Here is an 18,494-nt window from a genome sequence, read left to right as displayed (position 1 = left end):
GCTCCACAACCTTCCTGGGTAGTTCACTCTAATGTTAATGGCAACAACACAAATTTGTGGCCTGAGTAACACTCATTTTAAAAGGAACATCTGTTCCTTGTACTTGGTTCCCTAGATGCTTTCAGATGGGAACATTTGGGGAAAGAAACTAAACTCCTACACACTGTGTTGTGCTCAAAATTTCAAGAATATGTCCTATATTTATGCTAAATTTCAAAACGTGCCACATCTGTTTGGGCCTTTCCCAGCATACAAAGCTAGAATGATGTAATAAACTTAGAATTACATACCAAACTTCTGGTGTTGAAGCAAATCAAACTGAGTTAGACATTGTATTAGTCTGCCTTTTCTCATGCTTGAGAAATAAACACTGCTTGTAAAAATGCAGTAAATTTGAACACCATGGGATTTTTAGATTGTTCTCAAACATTTATGCCAAGGAAATAATACCTTAGGGATCTTGGTTGGCACTTAAGACATTTCCTTTTATCTATCTATCTATCTATCTATCTATCTATCTATCTATCTATCTATCTATCTATCTATCTATCTATCTATCTATCTATCTACTATCTTTAATAATCCTAAAAGATTTTAGACCAAAGTGTTCCATCTGTGAAACCGAAAAGGTTGTCAAAGTCACCTGGCAGAAAGTAGGATTCAAGTCCTATAGGAGCAATACAATTTCAAGTTCAAGTCAGCATGAGCAGACTTTTTTCCATCCCTTAGAGTGGACAGAGAAATAGGAAAAGTGACCAAGTTAACACTCTTTCTCTCACTTTACAGCTCTCTCACTTTACCTTCTGAACTGAAGTCTACCACAAAAATATCTTCTTCCTGCCCATGATCTCATTTCACATCCCAGTTGAGAATGGGAAGAAGAAACATTTCCTTTCTTGTCAGAGTCCCAGCTAAAAAACAATGTCTTGGTAACAGGGCAGATTTTTAGTATCAGTGGATAAAGAAGTATAACTTCATGGAAACCTTATAAAATAAACTTTTATAACTCAAATCGGTCTACCTCCCCCATACTTGGTTCTCACATGAGAGAGGAGTGAGATACAAACTGAAAGGAAGTCTTTTCCTTTAAAGCAAGGGTGTGTCCTGGACCATCTCCTGCCCCTCTCCAACTCTGAACAATCTAATAAAGTCTGTGTAACCCCTTTCAGAAATAAATAAAAAAAATAAAATGAAATGAATAGTACTATAAAGGAATGCAATTATATTGAAACAAAGATGCAAATTTTCCTCCAACCGTGGTAAAGGACTCCCTGAAATTTATTCATGTGTTCCAGGTTAAATGTAAAGGCATCTTTTTGCCACATTGGCTCAAAATGATACGAAGCCCTAGGTTTTAGAAAACTTGGAAAATATGGGTTGTTTATGACAAAGACAGCTACTCTGGGTTAGTTAAGTTAGCTTCCCATTCACATCTTGATTTAACTGAGATACTCCCCCATTCATCAACATCTCAGGAAGACATTAATATTAGGATTGAAGAGAATGTATCCTCTTTCTATACACTGCTCTGAAAAGACATAAACCATTAACATGGCACCCTTTTTAGTTCTAAACACATTTGTACTGTTTCAGCTAAAACGTTTCCTAGTTCAAGGAATCTTACTGATTATTCTAGAAGTATATTTTATGGAGTATATCTATATACCAGGTGAGGTGGTCCAGTGGATAGAGCACGAGGCCTTGCAGTTAGGAAGATTCATCTTCCTGCGTTCAAATTCAGCCTCAGACACTTCCTAGCTGTGTGACCCTGGGCAAGGCATATAACTCTGTTTGCCTCAGTTTCTTCATCTGTAAAATGAACTGGAGAAAGAAATGGCAAACCACTCCAGGATCTTTGCCAAGAAAACCCCAAATGGAGTCACAAAGAATCAGACAAGACTGATAAATGCCATGACAACAACAACAACAAAATTTATATATATATATATATATATATATATATATATGTATGTATATGTATATATGGGACAGCTGGGGGTGCGGTGAGCGCCGGCCCCAGAGTTGGCCTCAGGTACTTAACACCCCCACAAAAAAACTGGCCATGTAACCTTGGGCAAGTAACAACCCCAATTGCTTTAAAAAAAAATACATATATGGGCAGACATTATCTAACCCAGGAACTAATTCTGTCCTATAAAACGTTTCACTATAACTTACACCTACTTATGTGTATTGAGAAAGAGTTTCGTACATAAAAATGTTTTTTGGCTGGCTCTCAATGCATCACATTCAATCTGGTGTTTCTCCTACTTTTACTATTAATATAGTCTAGTGCTTCAGTATTAGATACCAGTCCAGGAGAGGAGAAAGAAAGAATGCTGTGGGTTCTTGGCAAAATACATGCAGTCACAAATTCTGCTGTGACTAAAGGTCCCAATTTGTAATCTGTTCATCACTGACCTAAATAAGTTGAGGGGCATTTATCTGTGACAGGCCTTTCCATTAACTCTTCAGCAGGTGATAACTGAACTAAAGGGCAGGGAGGTCAGCTCTTGACCCAATCTAAGGACCTTTCAGGCCTTTAGAATGTAAGCCCAGAGCGGACAGAAACAAAGACTTCTTAGAAAAAGTATAATTCCTAGGTAGGGTAATTATTCTACAAATAGTACTAGATGTCCAACAGCTTAAAATTCTACTTTGTTTTTTTTAAGATTTGGTCTCCCTATTTCTCCCAAGCTAGAAATGCAGGGACTACTTATGGGCACTGTCCTGCTATTGGTCAGCATGGGAACTCTGACCTGCTCTGCTTCCAACCTGCGCTGAGGTTTGCCCCTCCTCCTTAAGCAACCTGGAAGATTCAGCACAGGAATGATGAACTAAATGCAGATGCCTGATTGGCACAGCCCACTACAGCGCGGAACTCCTGAGCTTGAGAGACCTGCCAGCTTTAGCTTTCCTGGTAGCTGGCATTAGGGGCATGTACCACTATTTCTGGTTTACTCATTATTTTTGACAGGGACACTTCAAAGCAAAACATCTCAAGAAACTAAAATAGCATTACTTCCAAAATATAAAAAGGAACAAAGAATTTGTTCATGTGGAATAAATGGAAGAGCAGGGACTACTTTTGTTTGATAATCTAACGCTCAGTTTTCAAATTCCTTAATATTTGTGTTTATGTCTAAGGAAATCACATTAAGCCCTGAGAATCTAGTTTAATTGTTTCCTGGAACAAAGTTTAATTATATTACAGAACAAATATCTTTTAAAAAAAAGATATATTTTTTAAAAATCCAACTTACCTTCCAGAAACTATCAACTTTGCCATACACAAGGGATTGATTCTGCCTTTTGATTTCATTAATGTGCTTTATATCACTTGAATTCAGGTGTTGTTCCACCACAAATCCCAGAAAGCTGTTGTCTGGTGTGTGGGCTATTTGAAAAAGAAAGGAAAAATGGTTTCTGCTTTTATAAGTAAAATGTAAGAAAACACACACATAGCTAAATGTTTATATTCATCCTAATTTTATGCAATAATATAAGAATGAAGAGTTTCTTTTGCTTGGGAGTATTCCTTTACCCCACCCCCACCCCAGTCCTTTCCTCTGTCTCACATTTATCCCTAGCAGGTTTTTCAAACAGGCAGTTTTTCTCTATTGTGTATTAACCTAGGCCAAATCCCCTTATCCTCTAAGCACACAGAAGAAATGCATTAGTCTCAGAATCATTAAGATACATTTCTTATTGCTTCCTCAGCAGGAGAACAAAGTCTACAGACAGAAATGACAAAAACAAGGATTTTCTAGGTGACAATTACACCACACCTAAATGCTTACCACCTACAAAGAGAAAAAGGACTAAGGACACCGATGTTCATTGTACAATTGTGGGAAAACACTTTCCTCAGTATCACCCTTCTCATTCTCTGGGCTCTGAACACCACTATATTTTTGTACTTGACTGGCCAAGAATAATTCACTAAGAAGGTCACCATTTATATCCTAAGCCTGTAATCTTCAGACAAAGATCAACAAACGCAGTATGAATGAAGGGAAAATGCAGGTGTATAAACAAAAATCCTCAAAATTCTTTCCCTTGTACACCTGTCCATCCCAAGAATCCCTCAAAGGTTCTATATTACTGGCATTCTAATGGAATCTATCTTGCTTACAGCCACATTTGGGGCCAGGACTTGGCAGAGCCAGGACTCCAAATTCAGTGTGCTTTCTACTATGGCTAAACTGCCTCTCTCTTGCTGGGCTATGAATAATTTAGATCAAATTCTTCCTGGTAAATGAAGCATATTCATTTAACATAACACACTGGGGGGTTAATCACATTCATTCCCACAATGATCACTATTTTGGTCTATGGATAAGAGGAGAGGGGAAATTATTTCATAGACTTTTTCTGCAAAGATACGTCCACAAAGGCAGGCTTGGTAATCTTTTTAAAAACACCAGGAGCATGCCCCACTGAGTAGAGCACTGGACTAGAGAAGTATAAGGAACTGAACCTCATTCTCAAATTAATCACCCAATAAAGAATGACTTAACACTGGCAAAATGCAGCAAAGAGCTCAGATGAAAGATATAGATACATAAATAAAAAGTGTTATCATCATCTGGTCTCCCAGGCTTTTGCCTAATGGGGGTGACAGAATGAGAAGCTAATAGGGTTGTGACTGGGGAGTTTGGTAGTCTGGCCAATCTGTTATTTCATTTCTGAGATTTTGAACAAGTGCCCAAGGGTGATTGCAATGCCTGTAGCCTGCTGAACAGTACACTATGGAATAAATTCTTCAAGCAAGAAGAAAAGAAGACAGGCTTACTGTTTTATTTTTGGTGTGTGTGTGTGTGTGTGTGTGTGTGTGTGTGTGTGTGTGTGTGTGTGAGAGAGAGAGAGAGAGAGAGAGACAAACAGACAGACAGACAGACAGACAGACATTCAGGCAGGCAGGCAGGTTTGGGGAGTTAGCAGGGGGTGACAAATGGGGATGTGAAGAACAAGGAGAGAAAGATGTACAGGAAAAATACCTAAACATATTTTACATTTTCCCAAAAGAATCAAAGAGAATTCACCAGTGTTTTCATTACTTGGAATGCTTTTAAAAAAACAGAAAAGAAAAACTGGCAAGTATTTGATTCAAAATACAGCTGATGGATGACAGGTATTTGTTGTATTATTACTGTAATTTACAACCAAACCAACTTTGACATGGTACAAAAGATGAATTACCAAATTACCTATACATTCTCTTCTACATGTAAGTTTTCGTTTGAATCATCCATCTTAACTCCTCTCTGGTCTTAGGATAATATCCTGTGAATAAACAGCCTAACAAGTAAGGTTCAAACACCTCTGATCAAAATCAAGAAGAAAAATGTGTGCGCAATTTTTAATGTGTATCTTTGCTGTACTGTATCAACAGAAGTTTAGACATTACTAAAACAAAACAAAACACCACAACATTTTGTTTGACATATTCTGCCAAAATTTGTCATAGCACCTTCAGCCTTAGGTAAATGGAGAACTTTTCATCTCATTTTTTCCCATTGCTGATGATTCTAATCTATACCAACATATAGCAGGAAGACAAAGGTGGTGTCAGAAGACCCACCTGTGGAGATTGGTCTAGAACAAGGGACATTATTCTTAGCCATCTCTCTCTCTTAATAGCTATAGTCAGAGATATTCAACTAGGTTTAGTGACTGGCCTGGACAAAGATACTTAAAATCAAGTCAGTAAACATATATTCTCTTTCATCCTATCCTAGGATTGGAAGAGGGAAATGGGGGAGAGGTACAGTGGTATTCTTAGACATGAATGTACTTAAAACTTAAGTCAAATCAATCTCTTTTGTTTTTGTTTTTTTGCTTTTTGGAGGGCAGTTGCCCAAGGTCACATGGCTAGTTTTTGTGTTAAGTGTCTGAGGTCAAATTTGAACTCAGGTCCTCCTGACTCCAGGGCTGGTGCTCTATTCACTGCGCCACTTAGTTGCCCTGAAATCAACCTCTTTTAAAAAAAAAATGATACAGAAGGGTCCTCAGCCTCTATAGAATAAACACTAGTAGACCCCCAGGGGAAGGAAACACTCATATATGACTTTGAAAAGATTTATTAAAATTCTAATACTTATGGGTGCGGACATTCTCTCTTCTTGGAAGTGTTAACAGCTAATAAAGTTACACAGAATGAAATAATGCAGTTCTTGGGTACATATACACATGAGTGTGCGTTACAATATAGCGCTATTTGGAACCCTCTAATCTGGAATTTGTGATCGTTTGGATGGGGTTAAATTGTTTTCATAGTCAGTACAAAGCTAAAGGATATGCTTGTCTTTTAGGATCTTCAACATTTACCTTAGTAGGGTAAATAAGGCTTTGGGGGAGAATGCTCAGCCTATTAAAAGAACTATTTTCAAGCACTTTGGAAGTACTCATTAACATACAAACAATTTTCTAATTACAAACTTTTCTGTTAACTGATCAATCCCCTAAGGGCAACTTTCTGAATTACCATATTCATTCAATCAACGAATATTTATTGAGCACTAAGGATGCTTAGAGGTCTCAAAGATGTGCTGATGCTCAGGATATGAAAAGGAGGAAAACATCATCCCTGTCCCGGGGATCTGAAGATCCCTGTTCATAATGGATGCGTGATACGCTCCTTCTTCAAAGTTCTTTACTTGTTCTAAAAAAAAACCAACAACAAACTTAAGAGAAGCCTAATAAAGGATTCATTAGGGAAAAGCAGAATTGACTTCTAGTTACCAGAAGAGAATGAAAGCTAATGAATGGATAGGTCCAGTGTGCTGGTAGTAAAATGAGATGTCACAGAGTGGCGTACTGGATGGAAAAGTAGACTTAGAGGCAGGAGAGGATGAGGGTTCAAATCCCACCTAAGACAATTTACTAGCTGAATAACAAATCATATAATCTCTCTGTGCCTAAATTTCTTCACCTATGACAAAGAGACGGCTGGACTTAATGACCTCTAAGGCCCCTTATAAAGCTAAATTGATATTTCTATGGTCCTAAGCTAGCAAAGCTTCTAAAACAAATTGGTGACTTTGGGGGAAGTCAAGTATTAGATTCACACAGAATAGGCAAGGCATGGACAGGCTACAAGAGAGGTTATTTGAAAGCAACATAACTTCATTTATTTGCAAAATTGTCTAAGTCATATTTGCTTTTTTTAAATTTTACTTTGGCCTTTTCTTCCATTAGAGAAGTTTTCCTTATGCTTCCTCTACAACTAGCCACAAAAATCTAAATATGACAGGTACTTTACTTTTAATGACCATTTCTAGCCTCTGAAGTTTTTGACACTGCTGACCACCTCCACCTTCTTTTCTGGAAACTCTGCCTTCCATGAGGTTTTGGTGACATTGCTCTCTCCTGGTTCACCTCTACAGGTTGGATCACTTCTTTTTCAGTCTGGTTTTGCATCCAGCTTCTGCCCCCTATGCACTGGTATATGAGCAGACCCTGGGTTTACTTGCTTTCCACACCCTGTCTTGGTGATCTCATCTGCACTAGGGGTTCAATTGTCTATATGCAGATGACTCTCAGATTTACAATATCCTGCCATACTTTCTCTCCTGAGCTCCAATCCCAGATTGCCACCTGCTTTTAAAATATTTCCAACTAGATACTTCCAATATGTTCAAAGCAGAATTCATTCTTTCCCCACTTAAACCCACCCCTTCTCCTCAAATAAGGAATCTCAACTGAGGGCACCACTATCCTTTTAGTCATCCAGGTTTGAAACCTCAGAGTGCTATTTAACACTGCACCCTCCCTCACTTACCATATTAAATCACTTGCCAAGGATATTGACTCTACTTCCACAATATCACAATCAATTAATCAAGCATCAATCAATTAACAAGCATTTATTAAATGTTTACTATGTGCTAGGCACTGTGCTAAGTGCTAGAGATGTAAAAGGTCAAAACATGGTCTCTTCCCTCAAGGCATTCACATTGTAATGTGGCAGAGAGCAACCAAACAACCAGGTACACGTGAGCTTGTATAAGGTCCCCTTCTCTCCAACTCACTTGGACCAGATTAATAGTTTCCTAATTGCGGTCTCCCTGCCTCACATCCTTCTGCTTTCCAATCCATCTTCCATAGAGCTAATATTTATTTTTAAAGTAGAGATTTGACCATGCCACTGCCCCATTCAAAAAACTCCCATGACTCTACTGATTCCTTCTGGGACCAAAAAAAAAAAAAGTATTAACCTCTCTGTTTGGCATTTAAAGCTCTTCAGGTCTGGTTCTGGTCAACTTTTCCAGGTTTATTACACATTACTCCCCTTCATATACTCTACTTTCCAGTCAAATAAGCCTACTTAATTAATGTTCCTACTACATATCTACATATCCCACTACATGTCATTGTGTTCATTCTATTGCCTTTCTCCATGTTGTCTCCCAGGCGTCTCATGTCCTCCCCTCCTCCCCTCTGATTCTTAGAAAGCACAGCTTCCTTCAAAGCTCCAATCAGGAGACAATTCCTACACAAAGCTTGCCCCTATCCTAGTATTAAGGGGCCTGCCTCCACAAAAATTAGTTTTGATTTACTTCATATATTTTGGATTAATTTATGTGTATACATATTTTTTCCCCTAATGGAATGTAGCTCCTAGAAAAAGGGATAATCCTGTTTTAGTCTCTGTACCCTTAATAACTGTCAGTGCCTAATACATAATAAGTGGTTAATAAATACTTCTTGAATAAATTAATTCAATGAATTACATAGTTATTCCTTGCATTGTCTCATATTTCAAACTGTCCTATGGATATAAACATTGCTGACTTACCTTTATACTTTGATCTATACCAGTATTGTCTACATTAGGCTAGCCAAGAGCCCTAGGGTCATTCCTAAAGTACTTTACAAAAAATGTCCTATGCATGTATCCTAGAGACAGAATCCAAAAAAATAAAATATGATGCTCTAGTAATTCTCATAATAGAAGTGGAAAATACTATGATACAAGGTAGGCCATGGGAGTAGAGATGGGGAGCTATGAGGGAAAAGATGTCACAGAAATTGGAACTAGAAGGAAACTGAAAGAGAGTTCGATGGGCAAATCATTTGTAATTTATATTTCTCAGTTTCCTCTTCTGTAAAACGTAGGCTAATACTTGTACTCTCTGGATCATATAGACGATTGTGTGGAAGCTATTTTGTAAAGTGAATTACTCTGTAACTCAAACTATTATTTTTACCATCCCATCACAGGGAGGACTGTGATTCAAACTAAGCATACTATTGTTTATAGCTATACAAAGCACACTGGGATGAATTCACCATATACCAAAAAAGGAGGCAAGGAGTAATAATGGCCAAGGTCATTACTCACAAATAGAAAAGCATCTCAAGGGCCAGAATGAAAGATCTTCCTAGCTGAGGACCAAAAGAGGAAGCAGTGAGTACTGCAACTTGTGATTTTGCGTATTGTGCTTTTAGAAATAATTTTTATTGATGCCTTTTGTTTTCATATCACATCACATTCATTCCTACACAGATCTTTCTCTCCCCTACCCCAGCAAGCCTTCCCTTGGGGAAAAATATTTTTAGAATCCTACTGTGCTTTTTAATAAAAACAACCAAAATAATTAATAACTGACATTTATATAGTTCTTGAGGGTTTTCACTGTGCTTTACACACATTGTCTTATTAGGGCTGTAGAACAATGCTTTCAGGTCCCAAACATATTATTGTCCTTATTTTGCAGATGTGAAAACTCAAGGGAAGTGAAATGATGAGCCCAAGGTCATGTGGCTAGTAAGAACAAGAAGTGGAATTCAAATTCAGGTCTCCTTGATTTTAATTCCTGTATGGCATCCATTATGCCATATTGGTTTAAAGCTTCAAAGTCTTAGTAGTTGCCAACATTTAACCATTTGTTTTAGGATGGAATGAGATTTCCCCTAAGATTTCTGGCCTATCTGGTAACTATTTTAGCAGATTTACTTTAAAAAAAAAAAAGCAAGTATATATACAGAAGTTAACATTTCAATCCATTAATGCAACTAATAATGTCTCTAAAGATAAAAACCCGGGCAGTATTTGATGAAAATTAGAATACTAATTCTAAGAAAAATGATTTCTTAAAATTAGTAATATGCTCATTGATCTTTAGTATTTAAATATGCCTATTTAAATGCTTAAGAGACACACAAAGAAGTATAAGACATGACTTTAAGGAACATGTACCTTTTAATAATAATAATAAATAGTTAGTATTTATATCATGCTTCCTATTTTCCAGGCACAGTACTAAGTGCATCACAACTATTTTATTATTTGATCCTCACAATAACTCTGAGAGTTAGAAGCTATTATTATTTTCATTTTACAGATGAGAAAACTAAGGTAAACAGAGTGACTTGCCCAGAATCACACAGTTAGTATAAAACTTTTTACTTGGCCAAATACATTCAAATGAGTTAAATAATACAAGTATATTAACAGTTTTTGTAGATAAAGAAAAACTGGGATATAGAGAATTAAATAGACGTAGGACTATAGCCCTCTTTGATAAAAAAAAAAAACCCTCCTAAATCTAGAAAACCTCACAAATCAACATATAATGGAGAGGGTTAATTCTAACCTGCCCTACACTGTAGTTGGATGACAGACCTTTCACAAAATTAAAGGGCTTCCCTTTATGTCAACCTTAAAAGCAGTCACCTTAAAATGGAGTTCAAATAAAACATGGCACAATAAATTTTCCCATCTAACATAAGAGCACAGTGGAAGCATGGCTGGTCCATGTGATCTAGAAGTTGAAGACTCAAATTCATTGTTTGTCTTTTTCTTTTTTTTTAAGCTCTAGAAGCCCTATGGTCAAAAGTTAGAAATTACAAGGAAACAGAGAGATCTATGAAAGTTTTTTTTAAACGATGAAATATGCCCAATGATGGAACCTGCAGAGCTGGATACTTATCCCTAAAGTACCCCAGAAGAGGGATAACCATCTATCAGGGGTGGTATCTGGGAAATCCTTGCCTTGAGTGAAGGTTAGGCAGGATAACCGGTAGAGATTCTAATTCAAAAATGTATAGATTTGGTGAAGTAGGAGAAAAATGATTCCATACCCCCACTGGGTCTCATTATCCTTTCCCCTACTATCTCTGTTAATGTGAATCTTCCTTAGTTTGAATCCTTCAGCATGGATCAAGGAAGTAAATCCATATTAGCCAAGGCAACAGAATACGTTACAAAAACCATTGTAATAACTTAAAGTGATATTGAAGTAACCAATCCAATAAAAAAGAAAGAGAGAAAATACATTGCCTGGCTTTTGTGGCATGAAAGGCTACAAGAATAGACTTTCCCCCCAATCATTTCAACAAGAAATCAAATTCCTGTAAGCCCTATATTGGCTTCTCCAGGGAAGGGTTTTATTGCAGTATACTTACTAGTGTGGTTAAATAATGGGGTGGGGAGAAAAACAGAACAGCAGCTAGCATATCCTTCTCCCAGACCATAGTGGAGTATAACAAAGGTCTTTTATAGGGAAACAAGGGACACTTTTTAAAACCTGGAGTTCAATTCAATTCAATAAACATTTATTGAATGCCTACTATGTGAGGGGCATTAGGGATGCAAAGATTCAAAGTCCAAAATGAATCAGCGATCACCTTCATGGAGGTAACACTGTAGTGGGGGGTGAGGGGAGAAGTGAGATGGAATACATACCCAAAGAAGTGTAGATTGTGGAGGGTCATAAGTGCTAGGCTGAGGAAATTGTTATATGATCCTCATGGCAGTGGAGAGACTGTAAAGTTTTTAATAAGGGGGACAATATGGTCAGACCTAAGCCTTAGGAAAATTCCTTTGTCAGAATAGATTGGAGAGAGGAGAAACTACAATCATGGAGAACATCACAGGTAGTTATTACAGTAGTCTAGCTGGAAGATGATGAGAGTTTGTACTACAATGCTGGTGGTATGAGTGGAGAAAAGAGATTTTAGAAATATCATGGAGACAGACTCAACAAGACTTGGAAATTGGTTGAATGTTAGGGACGAGGGAATGCTAAGAGTAAAGGGTAGCCCCAAGGTTAGGAAGCTCAGTGATTGGCAGAATAACAGTGTATGCAACAGAAACAAAAGAGTTTGGTGAAGGGAGAGAGTTGGGGAAATCATTGCTTTCAGACACACTGGCTCTGAGATATATGCAAGGCATTCTGAAGCAGATGGCCAATAGGCAACTTATTATTTCTTATATTCAATATATAAATGTCCTGATGTCGTTATGAATATATTAAATACCTATAATGTGAATGACACTTTAGTAGGTGCTATAGAGAGAAAGACAAGAGAAAAAATAGTACATTCTATCACTGAGTTTATTTGTACCACACAGAACCAGAATTCAGAAGAGAGATTAGAACTGAATTAAGAATTCTGCCATCATCTGAGTACCCAAACTAACAGGAACAGGTCAGACAACCAAGGGAGAGTCTAGAGCAGGGTTCTTAACCTAGAGCCTGTGAACTTAAAAAAAATTATGACTGTATTTCAATATAATTGGTTTCTTTTGCAGTGCTTTTTGTCTTTTATTTTATGCATTTAAAAGTATAATTCTGAGAAAAGGTCTATGGGTTTCCAGACTGCCAAAAGGGTCTGCAACAAAAAAAACAAACAAGGTTGAGAACTCCCTGTTCTAAAGATGAATGTCAAAAAGACTCAGTAAAGAATCCTGAAGGATACCCATGTTATGGGAGGAGGAGATGATGATGATGATGATGATAATGATGATTCAGAAAAGGAGCAACATGATAGTGAGAAGGAAAACCAGGAGAAAAGCATCATGCAAGCCAAGGAAAGAAAGAGTGTCTAGAGGAAGGAAGGAATGGTCGCCATTGTTAAACACTGTGGACAAGCAAGGGACACAGGACTGAGAAAAGGCTTTAGTCTCCTTGCAGATAGCAGTTTCAGTCCAGTTGTAGGACTAGAAGCCAAAGATCAAGAGGCTGATTGTGAAGTGATAGGGACTAAGTTGAATTTGGCAGTGATATAGGACCAGATCTTGAGGAATTAGAAGGGTCAAGTGAAGATATTTTTTTTTTCTTTTTTACTTTCACATTATATATTAGTCAGGTTATAAGGACGGATTGTACCAGCTGGAATGAAAAATGGTAAAGAGGACATAAAGCCAAATAAGAGAAGGAAAAAGATCAGGTATTTTGCTTCCACCTGGATATAAACTTAGTTCTTTCTAGTTCTTTCTCTGGATGCACATGTTTCTCTCCATCATGAATCTTTTGGGATTGACTTATATCACTGCATTGCTGAGAAGAGTCCAGTCTATCAAAGTTGGTCATCACACATATGTTGTGTCTGTAATTGTGTACAAATTTCTCCTGGTTCTACTCTTCTCACTCAGCATCAGTTTGCATAAGCCTCTCCAGGTAAATATGAAGACCGTCTGTTCCTTGTTTCTTATAGCACAATAGTATTCCATAACATGCATATACCACAACTTGTTCAGCCATTCCCCAATTGATGGGTACCCCCTTAATTTCCAATTCTTTGCTACCACAAAAAGAGCTGCTATAAACATTTTTGTACATATGGGTCTTTCTCTCATTTCTATGATCTCTTTGGGGTATAACCCTAGGAGTGGTATTGCTGGATCAAAGGGTATGAAAGTATTTATAGCCCTTTGGGCATAATTCCAGATTGCTCTCCAGAAAGGCTGGATCAGTTCACAACTCCACCAGCAATGAAGTGAAGATATTTTTAAGGAGCAAATTTGTAGATTCAAAGATTAAGAAAGACTGAACATAAAAAAGGGAAATGATCAATGGGATGATAGAAGTTGGAGACATAGTGGATAGAGCCCTGGGTCTGGAGTTATTAAGACCCAAGTTTAAATCTAACCCCAAAGACTTGTTAGTTATGTGGTCTTGGGCAAATCACTTCAACTCTGTTTACTTCAGTTTCCTCAACTATAAAATGGGGATAATAATAGCATTTACCTTGCAGGACTGTTGTGAGCATCGAATGAGATAATATATGTAAAAGTATTTAGCACAGTACCTGGCACAGAGTGGTTATTATATAAGTTGCTATTGTCTTTTCTTTTCTTCCTTGACCTTTCCTTGCCCATGGTGCAAATTCACAATCCTCCATTATTAGCAATCATTTCCTCATTTCCTCCAGTCTCTGATGAAGGGGCAGCCCTTCTCTTCATCAAGACCAAACCCTCTACAGGTACCCTTTATCCCATCCCCTCATGTGCTTTCCAGCAGATTGCCCCCCAGTACTATCCTCTACCTCTAATCTTCAATTTTCCCCTATCCACTACAAACTTCCCTGCTGCCTACAAACACACACTTGTCTCCTCCATCCTTAGAAAATGCTCACCAGACTCTATAGTCTCAAGCTATCATCCTATAGCTTTCCTTTTTCAGTCAAACTCCTTAAAAAAATCAAGTCACTTCTCCATTCAAACTCAACTTAACCCTTAGCAATCTGGCTTCTAACTTAACCTCTCCTTTGAAACTGCTCTCTTCAAAATTAGCGATGATCGTTCAATTACCGCAAAGAATGGCCTTTTTTCAATCTTCATCCTTGTACTCTCTGTAGCATTTGATACATTGACTGCCCTCTCTTGGATTCCTCTGTGAGTTTTTTGTTCTACCAACAAGTCTGAAAACTCTTCTGGATTTTCAATTAACTAACCATGGGTTCACCCCGAGGCTCAGTCCTGGGCCTCTCTTCTTTTGTCTCTATATTCTCTCACTTGGCAAGCCCACTGTCTTGGCTTATGGGACCACTGTCACCTCTTTCCTTGCTTTCCCACTTACTTATTTCTTGCTCAGGAAATGAGGGATTTTTTTCCCAACCTTTTCTTTCTCATCCTAGATCTAACTTCCTGCTCTATTTCTCATTTCCCAGCATTCCTCTTCATAAACTCTTTTTGAAATCATTCTACCACAAGTAGGTCGAAGGAATGGGGGACAGGGAATCAATTTTGTTCTTATGTCCCATTTTCCCCTGTAGCCATTCATCTAAAGGGGGGAATCCCAAATTTAAGTTTAATATCTTCCTCTTTGACTTCCCTATTATCAGCCAGTCTACCAGAACAAAGATTAATCTTGCTTTGCTATCTAATCCAAACAACTAAAAAGTAAATTGTAAGGCTTATTATTCTGAATAATACCTATAGCTTTGTCAGAGATGCAAAAAAAGTCATGCACTTTGTTTTTACAATAAAGACTCATCTTAGGTAATGGTGGAAAACCTTCTTATTCTATGTCAAGGATTGGTGAAATCTTCTGAAAATACAGCACAGGCCACCCCACTCCATTTTTACACAGGTAGGAAACCATGGGTATAGAATATTGCCTATACTATCAGACCTGTTTGACTGGTTAGTTTCACTGCAGTGCTATAAATAAATCATGACTTCTCTAGCCCTCAGGCTCTTCATTTGTGAAGGGAGGAAGTTAGACAAGTTCTAAGGTCTTTTCCAGCTCTAAAACTATGATCTTATGATTGTTAAGAGGATTCCAAGACTAAATGTGGTTTTTAAGAGCAAGGAGCAGTAGTTCTGTAGAGCCATTATTACTTTCTGGAAACTATGAGAATATAGCAAGTTTGCCCTGCCATAATGGAAACTGCATTGGTATTAGCATCAATTTCCAATTCCAATACTTGCTATTGGTGTGACTCTGGATAAGTCACTTAAGCACCCCCTTCAAGCCTCAGTTTTCTTATCTGCAAAATGGGAATAGTAATACTCCTACCTACCAGAAGGCATTATGAAGAAGGTACTTTATAAACCATAGAGGGTTATACAAATGTGAACTAATATCCATTTGGTCTATCTAGAGGTGAAACACCTTCAAGTACTTTGGATAAGTCACAAAAGCATCAGAAAAAGTCACCTCTACCACATACTAAAGACCCAACCACAATCTGGGTAGTGTGTACAACTTCTACCAACAGAAGGGAAGTCTGTCACTAGCCCAGAGGGGAAGTGGTATATAATCCTTCAGGCATGGATAGCCCTGTCAGTTGGGGAAGGTAGAGAATATTCACACACAGACACACACACACATACACATACCCCATCCGTGTTCATTATCTAATGAACTAAGACGGCTACAGCTCACCCAAACTAAGAAGTTCCCATATATGCTGCAGCTGAAGGAGGTTCTCTAAATTCCAACATTGAGCATTCAAACTACTTCTCCCCCCCTTGTTTATCATAACACCCAAAGTCATCATTTCTCTCCCAGATCTTATCTGGCCCTCTGCCTTGTCTCCCTACACTGCTTAATGTGGCCAAAAAAAATTTTTTTTCAAAGCTATATGTTTTGGTGGAAGACAGTTCTTCCTCAAAAGAATGTCTGGTCAGGATATGACTTTGGAAAGGAATCCTGGAAAGGAATTATACACACACGGTCTAGAACATCCGTAAACTAAAGAGTAGAAAGTGGAATGCCAACCCTTGTGGCTGAGTTTGAATAAGACTGGAAAACACAATATCCCTGTGACATTTATACAACTGACTAAGTAGTCTTAGAAGGCACAAAGCTGATCACAGCCCCTCTGATGATAACTGTAGTAATGACAACAACACAACAGCTATCATTTATATATTGCTTTAAAATTTGCAAAGAGCTATTCATACTAACTCACTTATCCTCACAATATCCATAGAAGGTAAATGTTATTATTCTCATTTTGAGGATAATGAAACTGAGACTGAGAGGTCAAGTAACTCATGCATGGTTAAACAACTAGTATGTGTCTTGAGTCAAAATTTAAACTCAGCTCCTTCTACCTTCAGCCCCATACTCCAACCACTGAACCATAGGTTGTCTTATTTAAAACCCAAGATATAGGTGCTGTTGTTACAATATCCATTTTACAGATGAGAATACTGAGGCTGAGAAAGGTTAAGTCACCTGCATAGGGTCACACAGCTAATAAGGATTCGAGTCCAGGTCCTAGTTACTACACTACCTACCTGCCTCTGAAAAGGGAGAGTCAGAGCATGCTCTATGGCTCACTCACTGTTGCGGCTCCCCATTGCTCCATGGCCAATAGATTAGATGGCTGGCTATTCAGACGTCCTAAGGCTAACTGGTCATTGACCAAGCATCTATTAAGCTCTGCTGTGTAGCAGGTACTGTGCTAAACTCTAGGGAGACAAAGAAAGGCAAACAAAAACAAAACTCCAACATAAACAAACAATTACAAAAAGTCACCACTCTCAAGGAGCTCATGGGAGTTAGGAGGTGGAGATAAAGAGGGACAGAATTTCAGGTATGGGAGAGAATTAGTGAAAGCACCTGGACAAGACAGTGAGCTCCAACTGCCTTTGGGTCCTTGTTCTTTACATAGGGGCTTGGTTATGTGTGAAGGCAAGGTCCCACTGGAGCATCATTATGCCAAATCATTTCTTGGAGTGGGGCTGGGGGTAGGGATGAGACAGGATGTGTTTGATAGGACAGCATCTCAGTCGTGGGAAGGACTTAATCCTACAGAGAAGGTACTTCTGAAGCCTTAATGCCTTCAAGAGTCCAACAGTAATAGCAACTGGCATTTACATGGTGCTTACATGGTATTTTTATTTACATGGTATTTATTTATTTATTTACATGGTATTACAAAGTATACTACATATATTAACTACCTCATTTCATCTTCTAAACAACCAGGTGAGTTGAGTTCTACACTTATGTTGCTGTCATTACTACTGCCCATTTTACATATGAGGAAATTAAAATTATGTGGTTGCCTGCAGTCACAAAACCAATAATTGCTGGAGGTCAAATCTGAGTCAAATCTGTATTCTTTACTCTTACCTCTACAGCACCTTTAATTCAAACAATAACGTCAATATGCCTGGGAAGGATCAGAACTAGTCCTTATCAACCTTTGTTTTAATTAACAGTTAACACTTTAGCAGGTATTAGAAGGAATTGGGGAAGGGGTACAGTGGGGAAAGAAAGGAGAAGACAGAAGTAAAGCAGCCTAAAAGAGGGAATAGAAGGATAACAAAGACAAACTGATTATTTGACAAACCCCAGAGGGGTTTGTGCTTTGGATTGTCAACTAAGGGGTTAGAGAATTATTTGGGGTTTCCTATCATTGGTAGTCTCCTGACTCCAACCTATCTTTTATGAACTAATGCAAATGCTACCTCTTCCAGGAAACATTCTTTGATTTTTCCAGTTTCCTCTCCAGGACATCACATGGTACTTTGCTTTGAATCTTTCTTGTGAATTTATAGTGCATTAATGATTTTTGGATACATGAAACTCCACTATTAGACTGAGACTGTTAAGAAAGAACAAAATTGGGCAGCTAGGTGGTGCAGTGAATAGAGTACTGGCCCTGGAGTCAGGAGGACCTGCGTTCAAATTTGGCCTCAGACACTTGACACACTTAATAGCTGTGTGACCTTGGGCAAGTCACTTAACCCAAGAAAGAGAGAGAGAGAGAGAGAGAGAGAGAGAGAGAGAGAGAGAGAGAGA

General features: G+C 38.1%; 1 protein-coding gene across 11 annotated transcripts in view; it reads right to left on the bottom strand.

Annotated features, from left to right (window-relative positions):
• Positions 1–18,494, bottom strand: part of MGAT5 (alpha-1,6-mannosylglycoprotein 6-beta-N-acetylglucosaminyltransferase) — a 397,474-nt gene that overhangs the window by 98,158 nt on the left and 280,822 nt on the right. For all 11 annotated transcript variants that reach the window (XM_069067800.1, XM_069067805.1, XM_069067798.1 and 8 more), the window contains one exon: positions 3,264–3,397. In XM_069067800.1, the coding sequence (XP_068923901.1) occupies positions 3,264–3,397 (134 nt within the window). The remainder of the gene's footprint in view (positions 1–3,263; positions 3,398–18,494) is intronic.

This window comes from Petaurus breviceps, unplaced genomic scaffold, assembly GCF_028583685.1.
Source record: "Petaurus breviceps papuanus isolate PSGF00001 unplaced genomic scaffold, PetGlider_PUasm1.0 90752, whole genome shotgun sequence".
NCBI lineage: Eukaryota > Metazoa > Chordata > Mammalia > Diprotodontia > Petauridae > Petaurus > Petaurus breviceps.
This window is presented reverse-complemented; position numbering and strand designations above follow the sequence as displayed.